The sequence below is a fragment of the Phoca vitulina genome, unplaced genomic scaffold (genome assembly GCF_004348235.1).
Source record: "Phoca vitulina isolate PV1807 unplaced genomic scaffold, GSC_HSeal_1.0 scaffold76, whole genome shotgun sequence".
Lineage (NCBI taxonomy): Eukaryota > Metazoa > Chordata > Mammalia > Carnivora > Phocidae > Phoca > Phoca vitulina.
The window spans coordinates 3,095,208-3,115,728 of NW_022589779.1; the positions used below are offsets into that span (position 1 = coordinate 3,095,208).

The following is a 20,521-nucleotide window of genomic DNA, read 5'->3' on the forward strand; positions in this document are numbered from 1 at the left end:
TATCTTTGTACCTTTACTTCTTGAAATCTAACCTGTTCTTCAAGGCTTATCCTTCAGAAATTATTTTTTTACTGAAATTTTCTCTGTAAATATATACATAAAAACAAATACATATAAATTTAGCATATAAACAATATTTATATCAGTTTTTCCTTCTTTCTCTGAACTTCTTAGGAATTCATGTGTTATTTCTGTCATCTCCCTGTTTTTGTTAATTTCTTGAATATAGAGGCTATTTATTACACATATTTTATATCTTTCCCAATGCCTATTATTGTGCTTGCTCATGATGATTCTTCATAGAATGAATATGACTTGCCAAGTAGAAATTCTATTTCAATTTCCAAACCAATTCCAAACATGTGTATTTCACTTTAATACATTCATATTAAATTTGTCTACTTATAAAATATTCCTTTGAAACAAGCTATAATGCCTCTCATTAAATTTACCTTTTTTGTACAGGGAGTAACATTGACTGATCTTCAGGAAGCTGAAAAAACAATAGGAAGAAGTCGTTCTACCAGAACCAGAGAACAAGAAAATGAAGAAAAAGAAAAAGAGGAAAAAGAAAAACAGGATAAAGAGAAGCAAGAAGAAAAGAAGGAGTCAGAAACATCAAGAGAAGATGAATATAAACAAAAGTACTCTAGAACATATGATGAGGTAATAGTATACCAACAACACAACAACACAGCTAGGTCAAATGGTATGAATAGTTCTTGTGACTCAAAATACAAGAGATTTATATACCAACAACCATATACAAAATACTCAAAAGGATTTTAACTAGAAATCTGAATTATTTTGAGATGATTAGAATATTATTTTTCCTTTAAAATGAATTTAAGTGTTTATATGTTTTTAACTTTAATATTTTAGATGGGCATTAATTTTAATATTTCACAGACTTACCAACGTTACAGACCAGTATCGACTTCAAGTTCAACCACTCCATCCTCTTCAGTTTCTACCATGAGCAGTTCACTTTATGCTTCAAGTCAACTAAACAGGCCAAATAGTCTTGTAGGTATAACTTCTGCTTACTCCAGAGGATTAACAAAAGAAAATGAAAGAGGTAAGAAGACCAAATTTTGAAAACACTTTGTTTCCTACAAATAATCCTTTGAATCTTTTTTTTTTTTTTTCTTTTGTAGTTCAATAGAAAAGGAAACAGCATTCTAAACTGGGAATCATTCTGCCATTCTTTCAAAAAGAATATGATGGATGAGAATGAGAAAAGTAGAAAATAAAAATAGAAATTATGTAGTCTGGCATTGATACATATATCTTTATACTAAGACTTCACAAAAATTTTTATGTCCACCAACATAGGAAAAAAGTCAATATAGAAGAACTGATGGGAGGAACAGTATATTAGTGCCTTAAGTTATTTCTTACCTATTGTGTGGATCATAGTTCTTAAATTTTTTGTGTGTGAAATTGTTTTAAACTAAAATCACCTACACACGTAATGTCCTTGCTAAAACAAAATTGTTTTTATGCTTGCTTCTTGAGAAATTTCTTTTTCAGCTATATGTTGGCATATTGATGATCACTATTAACATTTCCTATTATTTCATATAAACTTCCTATTTAAATTTTAATAATTCCTATTTTAAATGGAGGTGGGTACTACATAAACATTTCTGTATGTAGACATTTTATATTTTAAAAAGAAAATCTCATAGTATTAGTCATGACAGTAACAATCATCATATAGGATAAACTTCAGAAAATTTTTTCTTAATTTTCAGCTGACTTTTTTTTTTTTTGGTTAGAAATATTTTAGTTCTTTTTTTTTTTTTTTTTTTTTTTTAAAGATTTTATTTATTTGAGAGAGAGAGCATGAGAGGGGGTACGGTCAGAGGGAGAAGCAGACTCCCTGCCGAGCAGGGAGCCTGATGCGGGACTCGATCCCGGGACTCCAGGATCATGACCTGAGCCGAAGGCAGTCGCTTAACCAGCTGAGCCACCCAGGCGCCCAATATTTCAGTTCTTTTTTTTTTTTTTAAGATTTATTTATTTGAGAGAGAGAGAGCGCATGCATACATGAGTTGTGGGAGAAGCAGAGGGAGAGGGAAAGAGAGAATCACAAGCAGCGGACTCAGCTGAGCACAAAGCCCCATGCAGGGCTCGATCCCACGACCCTGAGATCATGACCTGAGTCGAAATTAAGAGTTGAAATCAAGAGTCGGAGGCTTAACTGACTGAGCCCCCCCAGGCACCCTTCAGTTCTTTAAACCACTGAGTGTGAGGCCCACATAATGTTTGTCAAAATTTTGAGCCAATAAAAGTTTAGATTTTCATCTTCTATTGAAAAATTGGAAGGTTTAGCAACAGTGGGTCTAAAAAAATCTCACACATCAACAACTGGCTAGAGCCAAATAGCAGCCCCGCATTACTTGGAATAGTGCCCTCCTGACCAGTTTTATCCATTTATGTTATCTGGATGGCCACTGTAGACATTGGAGTTTGAGATTGTTGCTCTAAACCAATTCCAAAAACAACTCTAAGAAACCCTCTTAATACTATAATTTTGGAATTTCTTTTGCTGTAACTCTTTGCTAATGACACAGAGACTTTTGAAAAATAATTTTTAACATTACTTTGTTCCACATAGATGTCTGCTTTTTAAAACAGATTTAAAGGCCCTAATACCTTTTTAGTATATAAGTCTGAAGCTATTTTAACTGTCCTAGGAAGGAAACAAATTTTGAGACTATATTTTTTTATGTTGATTTGTTTTTAATAAAATATAAATTATTTTTTTTCCAGAAAAAAAGTGTTTGTTCATAGATGCTATTTAATAGAAATGGAATGAATACTGTATTTATTTTTTTTATATTTATTTATTATTTATTCTACTACTGAATGAGGACTGGGAATAGTAGAAACAAACTGATAAATTTGTTGGATGCCTGCTAGTTCTTCCGTCATTAAGAACTGGTTTCCTTGAAGTGTTAACTTTGGGTTTAGTAAGTATCTCCCTATCAGACATTAATAACAAGCCCTGTTCTTTTCATAGGATTCAGTTATTTTCTATCCAGCAAATAGTAAGTGTGTCTTTTGGCAAAAGTTTTGTATTAGGCACTAGGAAAATGAAATAATTAAAATTCTTGTCTTGATCAAGAACCTGTCCAGTGGGAGATACAAATACATGTTTAAGCCAGGTGTTTTATAGGAGCACTGAGAGGGACAAAAAATAATTATGATTGGAGAATTTTAGAAGGCTTCATGAAGGAGATTGACTTTGAATTGTTATTATATTTTTCTTATAAAATACTGTCAAGATACATTACTACCATGTGTTTCATTGTAATTCTTAACAGAGGGAGAAAAGAGAGAAGAGGAAAAAGAAGGAGAAGATAAATCACAACCTAAATCAATCCGAGAACGGCGGCGACCAAGAGAGAAAAGGAGATCTACAGGAGTTTCATTTTGGACACAAGATGTGAGAACCTATTAACATATAACTACTTGATAGTATACTTAATTTTTCCAGAAGTACATGCTAATAATTTCTTATATACCTCAGATTACATATTCTTTAGGTCATCACTATGTGTTTTGAGTCAAGTTATTAAATCAGAAAAGTTCTTCTTTATAAGGATAGTTAATGAGTACTTAGATTTTTGGTATTACTAAAAAGCAAGAGTTCTGTCCCAATTTTGGAATAAAAATAATAGCTAATAGCTACAGCTCAGGAGAGATATATATAGATAGATATATATATATATATATACACACACACACACACACACACATATATATATAAAATACAGAAATAAATATATATATATAAAATACAGAATTATATAGTGGCTAAACTGTTTTACCTTGGAGATTCTTTGAAAGAAAGATGCTTTACATATTTTATTATTATTATATATTAGTTTCAAGTATACAATATAGTAATTCAACAATTACATATGAAATGCCCACTACAATAAGTGTAGTAACCATCTCTCATTTTACAGTTATTACAGTATTATTGACTATATTCCCTATGCTGTACTTTTCATCGCCTTATTTTATAAATGGAAGTTTGAACCTCTTAATCCCCTTCATCTTTTTAACCTGTCTTCCCATCCCTTCTTGAAACAGTTTGTTCTCTGTATTTATGAATCTGTTTGTTTGTAATTTTTTGGACTTTTATTAGAGTCCACATAAAAGTAAAATCATGTGGTATTTGTTTTTCTCTGTTTGACTTATTTCACTTAACATAATACTCTCTAGGTCTATCCATGTTGTTGTGAATGGCAAGATTTCATTTTTTATGGCTGAGTAATATTCCATTGTATATATTTCCACATCTTCTTTATTTAATCTGTCGATGGATACTTAAGTTGCTTCCTTGTCTTGGCTATTGTAAATAATGCTGTAGTGAACATGGGGATAAATCTGTCTTTAAGGATTAGTGTTTTAGTTTTCTTCAGGTAAATTACCCAGTAGGGGGATTACTGGATAATATGGTATTTCTTCTTAATTTTTTGAGGAAGCTCCATACTGTTTTCCATAGTGGCTGCACGTATTTGCATTCCCACCAACAGTGCACAAAGGTTCCCTTTTCTCCACATCCTCGCCAACATTTCTTACTTCTTATTTTTTTGATGCTAACCATTCTGACAGGTGCAAGATAATATCTCCTTGTGGGGTGGTTTTTTTTTTTTGCATTTCCCTGATGATTAGTGATGTCGAGCACCTTTTCATATATCTGTTAGCCATCTGTGTCTTTTTGGAAAAATGTCTTTTTGATTCTCTTCTATTTTTTAATCGGACTTTTTTTGCGGGGGGGGTGTTGAGTTGTATGCGGTTTTTATATTTTTTTAATATTAACCCCTTACCAGATATTATTATTTGCAAGTATCTTCTTCCATTCACTGGGTTAGCCTTTTCATTCAGATGATGGTTTCCTTCATTGTACAAAATCTTTCTAGTTTGATAAGTCCCAATTGTTTATTTTTGCTGATGTTTCCCTTGCCTGAGGGGACAGATCCAAAAATAAACTGCTTAGGGCTGATATCCAAGAATTTACTGCCTGTGTTAAATGGTCTTTAATCCATTTTGAGTTTATTTTTGTGAATGGTATAAAAATGGTCCAGTTTCATTCTTTTTCATGTAGCTGACTGGTTTTCCAGCACCATTTTTTTAAGAGGCTTTTTCCTTATTATATATTCTTTTGCTCTGTCGAAGATTAACCATATAAGCAGGGGTTTATTTTTGGTTTTTCTATTCTGCTCTATTGATCTGTGTGTCTGTTTTTGTGACGGTACCATAGTGTTTTGATGACTATCACTTTGTAGTATACTTTGAAATCTTGGATTGTGATACCTCCAGTTTTGTTAAGATTCTTTCTCAAGATTGCCTTGGCTTTTCAGGGTTATTTGTGGTTCCATATAAATTTTAGGATTATTCTAATTCTGTGAAAAATACTATTGCTTTTTGATAGAGATTGTATGAATTTGTAGATTGCCTTGAGTAGTGTGTACATTTTGACAGTATTTTTCTAGTCCATGAGCATTGTGTATCTTTTCATTTGTGTCATCTTCAGTTTCTTTCATCAATATCTTATCATTTCAGAGTATAGGTCTTTCACCTTCTTGGTTATATTCATTCCTAGGTATTTTATTCTTTTTGATGCAGTTGTAAATGGGAATTTTTTTTAATTTCTCTTTCAGCTAGTTCGTTATTAATGTGTAGAAATGCAACATATATTTTTGTGTATTGATTTTGTGTCCTGCAACTGACTGAATTCATTTATTAGTTCTAATAGCTTTCAGTGGAATCTTCAGGGTTTTCTCTCTATGGTTTGTCATCTGCAAATAGTGACAGTTTTATTTATTCCTTACTAATTTGGATTACTTTTATTTCTTTTTCTTGTCTGATTACTGTGGGTGGGACTTCCAGTACTATGTTGAGTGGTGAGAGGGCATATCCTTGTCCTGTTTCTGATCTCAAAGGAAAAGCTTTCAGCTTTTCACAGTGGAATATGTTAGCTATGGATGGGTTCGTCATCTGTGGCCTTCTTTATGTTGACGTATGTTTCCTTTAAAATTTTATGTTGAAAATTTTTATCTTGAAAGGATATTGAATTTTGTCAAATACTTTTTCTAGATCGAGACAATCATATTATTTTTATTGTTCATTTTGTTAATGTGTTATATCATATTGATTGATTTATGGATATTGTACCTTTGCATTCCTGAGATAAGTCCCATGCGATCATGGTGAATAATCCTTTTAATATACTGTTGTATTTGGTTAATACTTCATTGAGGATTTTTGCATGTATGTTCATCAGTGATCTTGATCTATAATTTTCTTTGTGTCTTTGTCTGATTTTGGTATCAGGGTAATGCTGGCCTTATAGAATGAATTTGGAAGCATTCCTTCCTCTTCTGTTTTTTGGAAAATTAGAGAAAGATAGGTATTAGTTCTGTAAATATTTGGTAGAACTCACTTGTAAAGCCATCTGATTCTGGACTTCACTCTTTGCTGGGCATTTTTTGAATACTGATTCAATTTCATTACTAGTAATCAGTCTGTTCAGATTTTGTTTTCTCCCTGATTTAATCTTAGAAGATTATATGTTTCTAGAAATTTATCCATTTTTTCTAATTTGTTGGCATGTCATTGTTTTTTATAGTCTCTTATAATTCTTTGTACTCCTGTGGTGTCCATTGTAACTTCTTTCATTTTTTATTTTATTTATTTCAGTTCTCTTTTTTTCTTGAGGAAGCTGGCTAAAGGTTTGTCAATTTTGTTTCTTCTTTCAAAGAACCAGCTCTTAGTTTCATTGATCTTTTTTATTGCTTTTTAGTCTATATTTCATTTATTTCTGCTCTGATCTTTATTATTTCCTTTTTTCTGCTAACTTTGGGCTTTGTTATTTTTCTAATTCCTTTAGGTATAAGGTTAGATTGTTTGAGATTTTTCTTGTTGCTTGAAGTAAGCCTGTATCGCTATAAACTTCCCTTTTAAGACCGTATGTATAATTGATTTTGTTTTTTAACAAATACTTTTGTTTTTTAACCTTCATATATACTAGCCAGTGAAATTTTTTCCTTTTATAATTTTCTTATTTCTAGTTATGGCCTTCTCTTTTCCACTTACAGAAGTCTCTTTAACATTTCTTGTAAGGCTGGTTTAGTGGTGATGAAGTCCTTTAACTTTTTTATCTGGGAAACTCTTTCTCTCTCCTTCAATTCTTAATGATAACCTTTCTAGGTAATCTTGGTTGTAGGTTTTTTCCAGAAGATTGTAGGTTTTTTCCATGACAGCCTTATGTCACACCACTCTCTTCTGGCCTGCAAAGTTTCTGCTGAAAAATAAGCTAAGCCTTATAGGGTTTCCCTTGTACATAACTAGTTGATTTTAAGATTCTCTTTAATTTTTGACGTTTTGATTAATATATATCTTGGTGTGGACCTCCTTGGATTCCTCTTGTTTGGGGATCTGTGCGCTTCCTGGATCTGGATGTCTGTTCCCTTCCCCAGGTTAGGGAAGTTTTCAGTTATTATTTCTTAAAATAAGTTCTCTGCCTCTCTCTCTCTCTCTTCTCCTTCTGGGACCCCTATAATGTTAATGTTAATGTTAATATACTTGATGTTGTCCCAGAGGTCCCTTAACCTGTTCTCATTTTTTAGTTTTTTTTTCTTTTTGTTGTTCACCCTCGATGCTTTCCACTAACCCTGTCTTCCAGATTGCAGATTCATTGTTTTGCATTCTCTAATCTGCTGTTGACTCTAGTGTATCTTTCACCTCAGTTTCTGTATTCTTCAGCTCTGATTGGTTCTTCTGTTTTCTTTGTTGAAGTTCACCCTTAGTTCATCCATTCTTCTCTCAAGTCTGGTGAACATCTTTATGACCATGACTTTGAACCCTGTATCAGGTATATTGGTTATTTCCATTTCGTTCTTTTTCTGAGGTTTTGTCTTATTCTTTCATTTGGAACATAGTCCTCTGTTTCCTCATTTTTTCCTACTCTTTATGTTTGTTTCTCTGTATTAAGTAGGTCAGCCATGTCTCCTGGTCTTGAAAGTAGTGGCCTTGTGTAGAAAGGGTTTTGTGGTGCCCTGTGACACAACCCTTCCCGCCACCCTATCAACAGAACCAGGCACTCCAGGGGTGTCCCCTGTGTGAGCTTTGTATACCTTCCTCTTGTAACTAGGCCATGATCTGGGGGCACTGGTGGGTGGCTGGCCCTCAGCCCCGCTGGCTGCAGTGACCAGCTGCGACTACTGCAGCTACACTGATGGGCAGTGCTGGCCCCCAGTGCAGCTGACTGAGAAGCCTGGCTGTAGCTGCTGTGGGTAGGCTGGTGAGTGGGACTGGCTCTCCCCCTCCCCAGGACAGGAGTAGCTTTGAAAGTGGTCCAGTCCCCACCAGGGCTGCCTGCTAGGTGTGATGGGGCAGTAATCATTGCCTGGGGCACCAGTCCTGACCAAGGCTGCCCGCCAGGTGTTACAGAGCAGGAGCCACTTTGAAGGGGTGCCTGCCAGTGTGAGTGGATTGCGCAGGGAGCATCCACAGGGAGAGCTGGGGTGGGGTGGGCAGTGCTAGGAAGGTAGATAGAGGGTGTCAGAACTGGCACCTGTGTCTGGCCAACTAGGCAGAAGGGGGTTGGAAATGATGCTAGCTAGTACCTCCTTTCCCAGAGAAAGCTCCTACAGCACCTCAAGCATGTACCCTAAAATTAGTAAGTAAATCTTCATGTCTAACCCAGCTGCTTTTCAAACTACTGCTTCTGTGCAGGGTCCCAAACCAAATGACATAGTACAGTGGCCCTTTGAAAGTGGAGTGTCCATTTCCTATAGCCTTCTGGCTCTTCCAGAGTTAAGCCCCACTGATTTTCAAAGTTCCTGGAGTTAAGCCCTGCTTATTTTCAAAGCAGAATGTTATGGAGATTCATCTTCCCCATGCAGGTCCCCAGGGTAGGGGTTGCCCAATGTGAGGCATGATTCTCCTTGCTCCTTGAGGAGGAGTTCTGTACCTGTGATATACCTCTCATTTGTGGGTTGCCATGTGGGAGGTTTGATACCCAACTGCCTTTCTGCCCCTCCTACCCTTTCTCCATGGGGCTTCTGTATGTTTTTTAGCAATGGAAGATCTGTTCTGCTAGTTTTCAGGTTGTTTTCAGAGTAAGTTACATTATATGTAGCTGTTGCCTCAGTGTGTCCATGGAAGGAGATGAACTCAGGATCCTCCTACTTCACTATCTACCTAGAACTCCTTAAGATGCTTTACATTCCATTTTCATGAATATGATTATATAATATACATAACACGATGTTTGATAGAAACAGTGCTTTGGCTTGTCAAATTATAACAATTTAATCATACAAAATTTTATTTTTTTCTTATCCCTGTTTGTATATATATCTGCCTAACATTGCTATTCATATACAGGAGAAAGAAGAACTATCGCATAGCACAGTTAACATGAAATTTATGCTGTTTCAATAGAACATAGAACTATAGAAGGACAAACATAATCTGTTTGGGTTTTTTCAGCCTCTTGGGTGTTTTTTTTTCCATTTTTCTTTTAATTTTTAATATAGAAGATTCAAACATACAAAAGTAACAGAGAAGTATAATGACCCTGCTCCAGATATCCATTGTTTAAGCTAAATCCCTACCATCTCCCCAACTCCCATATTATTTGAAGAAAATCTACAGAATATCATTTCATCTAAAAATTTTAGTATGTATTTTTAAGAGGAAAGGATTCCTTTTTAAAAATTACTAGAATTGGGGCACCTGGGTGGCTCAGTCTTTAAGCGTCTGCCTTCGGCTCAGGTCATGATCCCAGGGTCCTGGGATTGAGCCCCACATCGGGCTCCCTGCTCGGCGTGCTCCTCCCTCTCCTGCTCCCCCTCTTGTGTTCCCTCTCTCGCTGTCTCTCTCTCTGTCAAATAAATTTAAAAAATCTTAAAAAAAAAAAAATTACTAGAATTGTATATTTTAAGTAATAAGTAGTCACAGTATTTGTTACCATACAACAAATGATCACAATACCGTGATCACATTTACCGTTAAGTAAGTTAACAGTAATCCTTCATATTTAATATCCAGTCAGTTTTAATGTCCATTTGATTCATATATGCGATAACTGGTTTGTTGTACTTTTATACTTTGCTGGTTTGGTTGGAATACAGTAGGGACTATGTGTTATGATTCATTATATCTTTAAAGCCTCTTTTAATCAGTTTCTCCCTCTCATTTTTTTCCTTACAATTATTTTTGAATGAACTGGGTTATCATACCCCAGAAGTGTTGTTTAACACATTCATGTGGTTTTTTATATTTCCTATAAATTGGTAGCTGCCATTTTACCAATTGGTAACTATCAGGTAGAGAACTGATCCCATTCTGGTTCAGAAATTCTTTTGGCAAGGTATGTTTGTTCATCAAGAAGTATATGATATCTGGTTGATTTTAATTGATTGCTCATTTACATTTTAATAACAGTAAAATAAAACCTTACAGTCTTAGTTAGCATCCTAACATAGTAACACTTTCTTGTTGCTTAAAATTATATTTTTAATAAGTCGTATGTATTAAGAGGTTCATAGTCAAAGCTGTTTTTATTATATAGTATTTATTTTTCCTGAGTTTTATTCAGACCAGCTTTCCTTTCAGAACTTCACTTTCTGGAATACCCTTAACTTGCATTGCAAGGATTCTTCCTGGGATTCATATTGGCAGTACTCATCTTTTTAACTTGACCCTGCCTTGAATTGTGTTCTAATTAGCCACCAGAGCACAGGTCTTCTTTCCCCATCTTAGCCACATTTGAACCCGTATCAGACAACATACAAAAAGAGCTCTGTCAAAGAAAGGGTGTTATGTAGTTAAGCAGCTTTTTAATCTCTTGTGTTAGTAGGCTCCCCCCCTTTTTTTTATTACTACTTTTAGGACCTCTGAACTTCCCCACTTTTTAAATTCCCAGTTTCTGTGTTTTCCCATGAAACTGTAGTTTTTAAAAACGATCATTTCATGATGCAGAATTCATATTTTTATTATTTTATATTAACATTTATATTAATAAATAAAACTAGCAACAGCGTCATTGATTTCACGTGATTTCTATTTAGTGTGCTGTAAGCTCCCAAGAAATTTCCGGATGTTGATAAACTACCTAAATATAATAGGACTTTTGCATAAATCTTGCCAAGCTTATAGAATCCAACTTTTCTTACTTAAGATAATGAATTTCCTATTTTTGCTGCCCCATTATAGTTGAGTGTCTAAATAGTACCTTTTAAACTATTAAAGTACATGCAGTATCATTACAGTATAAAATGTAATATCTTCTTCTGCTAAGCTCCAGTTTCCTCATCCCCACTGTGAATATGTTTCCTAAATCATGTTTTTAGGTAGATGGTCTTTTTCCACCATGTATATTAAGCTACTTAGATTGTGTCATGCAGACAAAATAAGGTTTCCTCAAAATAGGGTAGAAAAATTCCCACTTAAAAATCAGTTTTCCTTTTGATTTATTTCCTGGTAGATTTTTCTCAAGGGTCGTTTTAAATTAGAAAAGCCCCAGGGCGCCTGGATGGCTCAGTTGGTTAAGCGACCGACTCTTGATTTCCACTTAGGTCATGATCTCAAGGTCATGAGATTGATCCCTGCTCAGCAGGGAGTCTGCTTGAGATTCTCTCTGCCTCTCCCCTCCCCCACCCCACGTACCCCCTCCATCGCTCGCTCACACGCGTTCTCTCTCAGGTAAATAAATTTTTTAAAAAATTTAGAAAAGCCCTAAAATATTTAAGTATCAAGTGTTTGAAATTTATTTTTACTTTTCTAAAGTAAATTAACAATCTATTTTAGAGCGATGAAAATGAACAAGAACAACAATCAGATACAGAAGAAGGATCCAATAAGAAAGAAACTCAGGTAAAAAGCATTTTTTGTGTTTAGAAATATTCATATTTTTTAAGGATTACTGTTTGCTTGTGTTTGAATTTATTCATGCAAGACAGTTACTACACACTGTACCTGCATGCTGGAGGTAGACTCGGTGTCTCTCTGGGATCAGGGGTAAATGGACTGGAAGGGACACAAAGAATATTTTAGAGGCAATGGAAATATTCTGGATCTTGATTATAGTGGTGATATTCTGGATATATACAGCTGTCAAACTTATCAAACTGTATACTCTAAGTGGATAGTTTATTATATGTAAATTAATCTTCAAAACTGAAAAGAAAAAACAAAAGTATCTAAGGGATATCAAGAAGTAGTGGAAGGCAAAGTTACCTTCTAGAGAAGACAGTAGGTCTTTTTAACTTTCTTTACATTTGTTTAGAAATTTAGTGCTCTAAAGAACTTTCATATTATCACAACTGATTGTACCAACAATCTTCTCCAAAAGGGAGAAGATTACTCAATAGTAATAAAGAAACTAAGGCAAGTTTGAATGACTTAAAAGGTTACATAACTAGCAAATGCTGAAAGTTTCTTACCACTATTTTCCCCCCTCTATTCCCTATTGTTTGGCTGTGGAGAAAGCTGACATGCTTTAAAGAGCTCTATTCACATAGGGGTAGAGCTGTATAATATGAGTTAGTTCTAATCTTCTAAGCTTAGCAGTATCTAACCTGAAATGGCATTCTGTCATATCATCTATATTTTTGACTTGGAGTTCCTAAAGAGAGCTATTGAAATGCTTTTCAGTCAGCAAGGATCTGCGATAATATGAAGTGACCAGAAGTTGGTTACCTGTGCTATGTGACTGTGGAGGTTACTTTTAGGGCCAAGTTTCCTATTTTGTCCGGAAAGGTACTTTTATTTTATAATTAGGTACCCAGACAGATACTGAAGAATTAATTACTTCCAAGGGTAAATTATTTGCAGGGTAAAGTTTTATCACTTTTAGACCTTTTGCCTCTCAATTGTCCACACTCCCCCAGTTCCCCTATGTCTCGTGTTTATTATATTCTCTAAACCTGCCCATTGTCTTCCTTTCCCAGTGTTACCCTATGAATTCCCATCTTTCAAGGGAAAAATAATAGGTAAACGAAAGGAAATGGGTTAGTAAACCATCCCTAGTTGGCACTTTTCACTGCCTTATCACATAGACCTCACCCATCAGGCTGGGATAGAAGGGAAAAGATTTTCTGACTTCAAAGTTGTGACCTTGAAGCATACTGATACTTGTGTTTAAGTTTTACTGTTAAAATTATACATGAGATACATTAACATTGAGTAGAAATTGTTTCTAAGAAACATTTTCTTAGTTCCAAACAATTTAAATAGGTTTTGTTCATTTTAAATAGGGGGTTATTTAGCTCTTGATTTTGTGCTAGCATTCAATTACAAGTAACAGAAAACCCAGCTGAAACCGAATTAAACAAAGAGAATTTATTATGCTCCAGTTGTATTGCACAACCCTCTATGTCAGCTTCATCCTGAAGCAGGTTTACCTTAGGTGTCTGGGATTAATAATTGGCTTCGGCCAGACAAGGTCCACCACTAGGATATTGCAGCCATTTTGCTACTAATGTGGGCTATATACCATCTCACCTAAACCAAATGACTGGTACACCATGAGGAAAAGGAAGAGTGGAGGTTAACACACTAACACAGTGTCTTCTACAATAAACAAGAAAAGTGTTTCTAGCCATTAAGTATGCCACTCTTTTAAAAACTTGTAGCAGCAGCCCTTTTTTGTGTAAAAGTATTAGCAGCAAAATTCTTCTGTGCATTTTCTGAAATAAATAACGTCATCATCACCTCAAAAGTGTGTTTGATAATAGAACACCTGAATCCAAGTTAACCACATTAAAAACTGGCATTGGGTCATGTACTTTTTGCTTCAAAGTAAATTGTATAATGTCAAAAAGTTCCTACAAATTCTGAATTGCATGTGAAGCTCAAGCTGTCTACCTTCAGGATATAAATTAAAAGAAATTAAGATTAAATTTTATCACAGAAAATTATATATTATTAGAATCATATATTATTATAACATTCATTATTTCTAAAAATGGTGCTTCTGTTGCTTTGGTTATTGTGATTTGCTTTCATTAAGTTATTGGATAATAAAACTTTTACCATGCGAAGGATACTAGTAATAAATCAAGAATTTAAGTATGACACCAAGGCAAGAAAAAGAAAAGATTAACAGATTTGATTATTTAAACGTAGAAAACTAAAATATGACAGAAACAGTACCCTTCTTAAAGTTGAGACACATTTGCTGAGTTAAAAGTGAATAGTCTTAGCTATCTTTTATAACATTTAAAATATTGGTATTTATACTATGAAAAGACTCAAGGAAAAGGAAGTAGAGACAGAATACATGAAATTTATAAATTTTACAAAAGAAATATAAATGGCCAGGAAGCTTGAAAATGCATTTAATCTCATTAATAAACCAAAGACATGACAGTTAATATAAAAAGTGAAATTGGCAAAGGCTAATGATGCTCAGATTTGGTATGATCACTATTGACATAGTATTTTTATATAAGATTTTGGGACTGTAATAAATTCATCCTTTATGGAGATTAACAGTACAAATCAAATTCATACATGGGTATGTATACAAAAAAGGTAACAGTTATCTAGAGGGTTGGAGGCAGGGGAGTTATAGAGGAACTTTTTATGCTGTGGTACTTTTAGATGAGCTTATAGTACTGTAATTAAGTGTATTTTTACTTTGGAAAAATAATTTTAAAACACGGGGAGCAAGAACATTGCTATATGAAATAAGGACATATGCTAAATGAAATAAGCTGGTCACAAAATAGACATACTGTATGATTCCACTTATATGAGGTATCTAAACTATTCAAACTCTTAGAAAGTAGAATTGTGGTTTCCAAGGGCTGGGGGTAGAAGAATATGGGGAATTGTTCAATGGGTATAAAGTTTGTTTTGCAAGATGAAAACATTCTAGAGATGTGTTGCACAACAATGTGAATATAGTTAACACTATTGAGCTATATACTCCTAAAAGTAGTTTAGATGGTAACTTTTATGTCATGTGTTTTTTATTACAATCTTAAAAATGTAAAAAATACATGATTTTGTTAATTTGTTATGTGTTTTTATTTTAGTTTTTTATTTTATTATGTTATGTTAGTCACCATATAATACATCATTAGTTTTTGATGTAGTGATCCACGATTCATTGTTTTCGCATAACACCCATTGCTCCATGTAGTACGTTATTAGCACCATGATTTTTAAAGACAAAGAAATGGAATTTGAGTGATTTCTGTGACTACTTGGAGTTTTTATTTTTTCTTAAATTTAAATTAGTGAACCAGAGTACAAACTATGAGGTGAATGGCGATCTTTTCATTTGATATGCACACATTTTATTTCATACTTGGATATTTTTCTGAATTTGAATAGATCTCTTGGTTTTTTTTTATTGTGTTATTTTTTTGAGATATAATTGACATATAATATTGTATTAGTTTCAGGTGTTCAGCATAGTGACTCATTATTTGTATATATTGAAAAATTATCACCACAGTAAGTCTAGTTAACATCCATTCCCACATTTAGTTACTTTTTTTCTCTTGTGATAAGAACTTTCAAAGTCTCTTAGCAATGTATGAATTTGAATCTCTTGAAAGTTGAAATTTAACTTCAGAATTGTTAATTGTTATAAAACTAATGAACAAATCAATGAAATAAAGCATCACATCAAAAAAATAGGAAGCAAGTGCAAAATTAAAATTGGTTTTGCAAAGGAAATTTAAATAGACTTTAGTAAGGCATTTTTAGTCCAAATTAGACTTAATCCCAAAGGAACCCAATAATTTTACAGTGCATTCAAAGATAAATGTAATGGAAAAATACAAATACCTACTTCAGAAACTTAAACCATTTCTGAATAGTTGCCTTACAGAGAAGTGTAGTTTGAGCAAGAGCTTCAATAGAAAGGGAAAGAGCTAAAGATGACCACCAAAAAACAAAAATACTTTGTTCCCAACTAAGATTCTTTTACCCTATTAATCATTTCACCATTTAGATAAGAAGAGTTATGAAACATTGATAAAGTATACCACTTGCTTGAGAAAATTAAGTCTCCAGTTGCTAAACTTTGACGGAATTTATAGCTGGATTTCTAGAAAGTAAAATTTAAACAAAATTATGTGTATATTATTGTACATAAAATACCTTAGGTATTCATTTGTTTGCCTCTCGTGTTACTGTCTCAAAAACAGAAAAATGAGAAAAATAGTTGCTTTGGGATGTCACATAGTAAACTTGACATTTCTTAATATAAATAAACCTATTACTTTCTCCTGAGTAGGTAGAAGTAATAGATTTTTGTCCTAGTCTTCTTTTTTTTCTTCTAATTAAAAATATTGTATGGTGGCATTTGTAGGAATTCATAAAAGATGAGCATAAATTGCCAAATGTAATTATATGGTTATTGTGCATGAAAAATGTGTGATGACTCTGTTCTAGAACTTCTTTCTAAGAACAATCACATTAAAGTTAAAACATATATATAGTAAATAGATAAGTTACTTTAATAGTGTGAAAACTGTATAAATGTTAAATTTACTTCATCAATCAAGTTACTTTAATGAGAGTATAAAAATATAATATGCCTATGTTTTTCTTTCTAGACGGATTCCATATCTAGGTATGTTTTACATTTTTACTAACTTTTTTCTTATTTTTATTCTGTGTTGCTTAGATATTTATAGATTTTGTAAGTTAGAATTAATTTGAGTAATAAAAATCTGTAGATGTTTAGATGACCTAGTAACTCTTACCAGCTTTGTCAAAGCCTTTACTTCTAGTTCAGTAGTCATAGTAAGTCACTATAAAAAAGAAAATTTTTGTTAAATCCTTACAACAGTGATAACTTTTTAAATTTTCCTAAGCTTCCTAAATTACTTCAGTATTAACTATGTCATTATTAACAGCAGGGGCTGATGAAACCCACCAGAAATTTATTTGATTAGGTATTCTGAATCTTCTCTCTGATCCCTGCTTTAGATAAAAACAATGAAGACACTAAAAATTGTCATCTATCTCAAAATTATTCACCTTTTAGAGAACCTCCACAGTGTCCTTAAGTCTAATCTCCATTGCATTTCTCTCACTCATAATAGTTAACTAAAACCTTGTAAAACTAAGAACAAATTTTTATGTACTGATGATTCTTTTGAATTGAAATGTAGAGACAATAGCATTTATCAGGAAAAGGTAACCTGAATTAATAATGAGATAATAAGAAAATTCTCATGTACAAATGAGATAGGTTCTTTCTGTTTAGGGCAGACCTATTATCTATCACTTTGGATAGAGGAGTTTATCAAATCTCAGATGTTACTAATTGTTAAACAATTACATGCCACTTAAAGGAAAAGTGCTACCAATTAAACTATAATACACCATCAGTTATAAGCCATGTTCTGATTTCAGAGATTTTAAAATGTAGAAAAAGTATACAGTTTAAAATTGTTGAAATAATTTATCACGATGTGAAACCAGTTCTGACTTTTTAGATATATTGAATCTCCCCTCAAATAATAGAAATTAATAGTATTATAAATAACTTTCCATTTATTATCACAGATACAGATGATAATAGATGAAAGAGAATGTTACCTACTATTTGGAATATCAAGTTAAAATGTACTAGGATGCATGTTAATGGGAGCTGTAAAAACCTATAATAAAGATTTTTACTTTAACTCATCTTTTAAAGATATGAAACCACTTCCACATCAGCTGGTGATCGGTATGATTCCTTGCTGGGTCGCTCTGGATCATACAGTTACTTAGAAGAAAGAAAACCTTACAGTAGCAGGCTAGAAAAGGACGACTCAACTGACTTTAAAAAGGTACTTGGATTATTCAGCTGCATTTCATTAAAAATAATCTTTTGTCTTAATATATTTATGTTTAGATATTATTCCTAGAAACTCAGAATGAAATCAGTATCTTGAAATAACTTACTTTAATTTTCAGTTTGGGGCACTAAATGGTAGGGAGAATATAAATAGCTGTTTGGGGTTTTTTTTGTTTTTGTTTTTTAAAGATTTAATTTATTTGTCAGAGAGACAGCGAGAGAGGGAACACAAGCAGAGGGAGTGGGAGAGGGAGAAGCAGGCTTCCCGCCGAGCAAGGAGCCGGATGTGGGACTCAATCCCAGGATCCTGGGATCAGGACCCGAGCCGAAGGCAGACACTTAACCGACTAAGCCACCCAGGCATCCCTAGCTGTTTGTTTTTTAAAGGGAAGAGACTTTATTTCACACTTAAGTGTTTCAGGCCAGTACTGTGATACTGTGATTGAGCTGAAAAGAGGCATGGGAGCCGGGGTGGGGGGGGGGGGGCGAAGCGGGGGGGTTATGTGTGCATGTACACTCACACAAGCATGCACACACACTTTACCTATTTGTCAATAAGAGGCAGCCAGAGAACAGAGCTTTTCCTAGGAGAATATAGCTTTTCCTAGGTAACTAAAAAACTTGTGATAGTGTAAGTGCTATTATGTCTTAAGGATGGAAGTATTTAAGAAGTAAGTCCTGGAAACTCAACAGTCTAGGATTATGACTCTCGTAATTCTTAATATTATGAGCTTAGAATAAACCTGATGAAGTTTGTTGGGGAAAAAGAAGGCTTGTGATATTTGTACATGTTCCCCCAGGTAGTTGGCAGCTATTTGAATTTTCTTATAAGCCAGGTCAGCAAAAGAAGGAAGGTGGGAGGTCAGTTTACATTATGTATAAGATTGTCATTCATTCGGTAAAGAACTGAACACTGAACTGTCCTAAGTAGTGAGCTTCTACTCATAGGCAATAGAGTTGGAGATAACTGTCCTTGTTCTTGTGGACATCTTCCATGTAGTAGTAGAGACCGACATGATCATACAGTCATATTAATAAATGTATAATTTAAAACTTGAAACAATTATCTGAAGTAAAGAATCCATTTCATAAGAGTGTATAACAAAGGAAAGTGACAGGGCCTAAAGATAGATTTCCTAAAGAAATGAAGCTTCAGAGGCGAATCATAGAAGGACGATTAGTTAACTGGCAAAATGGGAGAAAAAAGTTTTCTAGATGGAATGAGATATGAAGACATAGATGTGGTGGCAGAAAGGCATGGGATGCATTGAAGTGATTAAATCTTCAGTATAGCTAGTAGGGCAGAAGGGATGGTCGTGTGAGGTTACACTTAGATGTACAGGCCAGGGCCAGACTGTGCGGTGCTTCACAGGCTGTCTTAAGGGTATCTTTGTACTGAGAACACTGGGAAGCTATTCGGGGTTTCTGATGTCCGGATTAATGGAGTGGTTGGCATATGAAATTGAGATTGTCATTTTAGAAGAAGTTAACTCTTGCTGCTATGTATAGGACAAATTGGAGGTCAGGAAAACAATTCTAATACTAGAATAGTCTAGATAAGAGATGATTTTAAGCATCTATACTCGTAGTAGGAGAGATGGGGGAGAAAGAAGTAGTAGATTCAAATGTTATGAAAGTATTCAAGAAATAGTTCACTTTCCTTCAAATTTTAGTAAAAGCAGTACAATTATAATGATAAATACAACTGATGCTCCATGTCAGTGTCAGGAATTCAAGGAAGAATGATAGGCAGAAAAGCTCACAGACCCCAGATGAAGATCACAGGGGCTCCTCAGCTCTAGCTACAGTTACTCTGTGTGGTTCCTCTTTATCATATAACTGAAGATTTGTTAATGGAAATAGAAAAGTTAGATTTTTCAGTGAAGTCTTAAATTTTAAATACTGGAACTAATGTGTTAAAGAGTTTACATGGGACAAATACCTGCATAACCAAAAATTTTTGCCTTACAACCATAAAGCATTAAAATATTTTTAATGTATCCTTTAATGGCTCATATGTTACATTAATCTTTCTGTTTTAATATTGCAAGGTAATCAGTGGGAAATCTTAAAATATTAAGAGAGCAGAAAAGTAATTTGTTGTTCTACCCTAATTTTTATAGCTTTATGAACAAATTCTAGCTGAAAATGAAAAGCTGAAAGCACAGCTACATGATACAAATATGGAACTGACCGATCTTAAATTACAATTGGAAAAGGCCACCCAGGTTTGTACCTTTTTCTCTTTGTTACCCTGAAAGTAATGGTTTTGATTTATTCTGTCTAAAAATTAGATTGAAATATTCTTAGGTGTTTCTTTGAAATATAAGTCTGGTTACTGATAATAGCTTATTACTAAGAAGGAATCAAAATAATACATAACTTCATTTACTTCTTTCTAGAATAAAGTAAAAATATAGAAGTAAAACCTTATAATGGAAAGTTGAAGTATTTTTAAGCCAAAAATACCTATGTTGTGATACATAAAGGGCTTAAATGCTTATTTCCAGCATACCAAATGTAGCAAGGTATTAAAAGCATCTATACAGAATCTTCTTAAAGCCATTAAAAATTTTATAATTTATAATCATTTTTATTCATTATAAATATTTCCTGTTTGTTCCCAAAATTAATTTGATATACTAAAGCTAGAAGATAGTTTGTCATTAACTCTTTTTACTT

The 20,521-nt window shown here is 33.7% G+C and overlaps 1 protein-coding gene across 3 annotated transcripts in view; it reads left to right on the forward strand.

Moving 5' to 3' along the window:
• The window catches only part of PPP1R12A (protein phosphatase 1 regulatory subunit 12A), a 143,753-nt gene that overhangs the window by 111,043 nt on the left and 12,189 nt on the right, over nucleotides 1-20,521 (forward strand). For all 3 annotated transcript variants that reach the window (XM_032393751.1, XM_032393752.1, XM_032393750.1), the window contains 7 exons: nucleotides 466-666; nucleotides 910-1,078; nucleotides 3,333-3,454; nucleotides 11,839-11,904; nucleotides 16,605-16,621; nucleotides 17,696-17,831; nucleotides 19,963-20,067. In XM_032393751.1, the coding sequence (XP_032249642.1) occupies nucleotides 466-666; nucleotides 910-1,078; nucleotides 3,333-3,454; nucleotides 11,839-11,904; nucleotides 16,605-16,621; nucleotides 17,696-17,831; nucleotides 19,963-20,067 (816 nt within the window). The remainder of the gene's footprint in view (nucleotides 1-465; nucleotides 667-909; nucleotides 1,079-3,332; nucleotides 3,455-11,838; nucleotides 11,905-16,604; nucleotides 16,622-17,695; nucleotides 17,832-19,962; nucleotides 20,068-20,521) is intronic.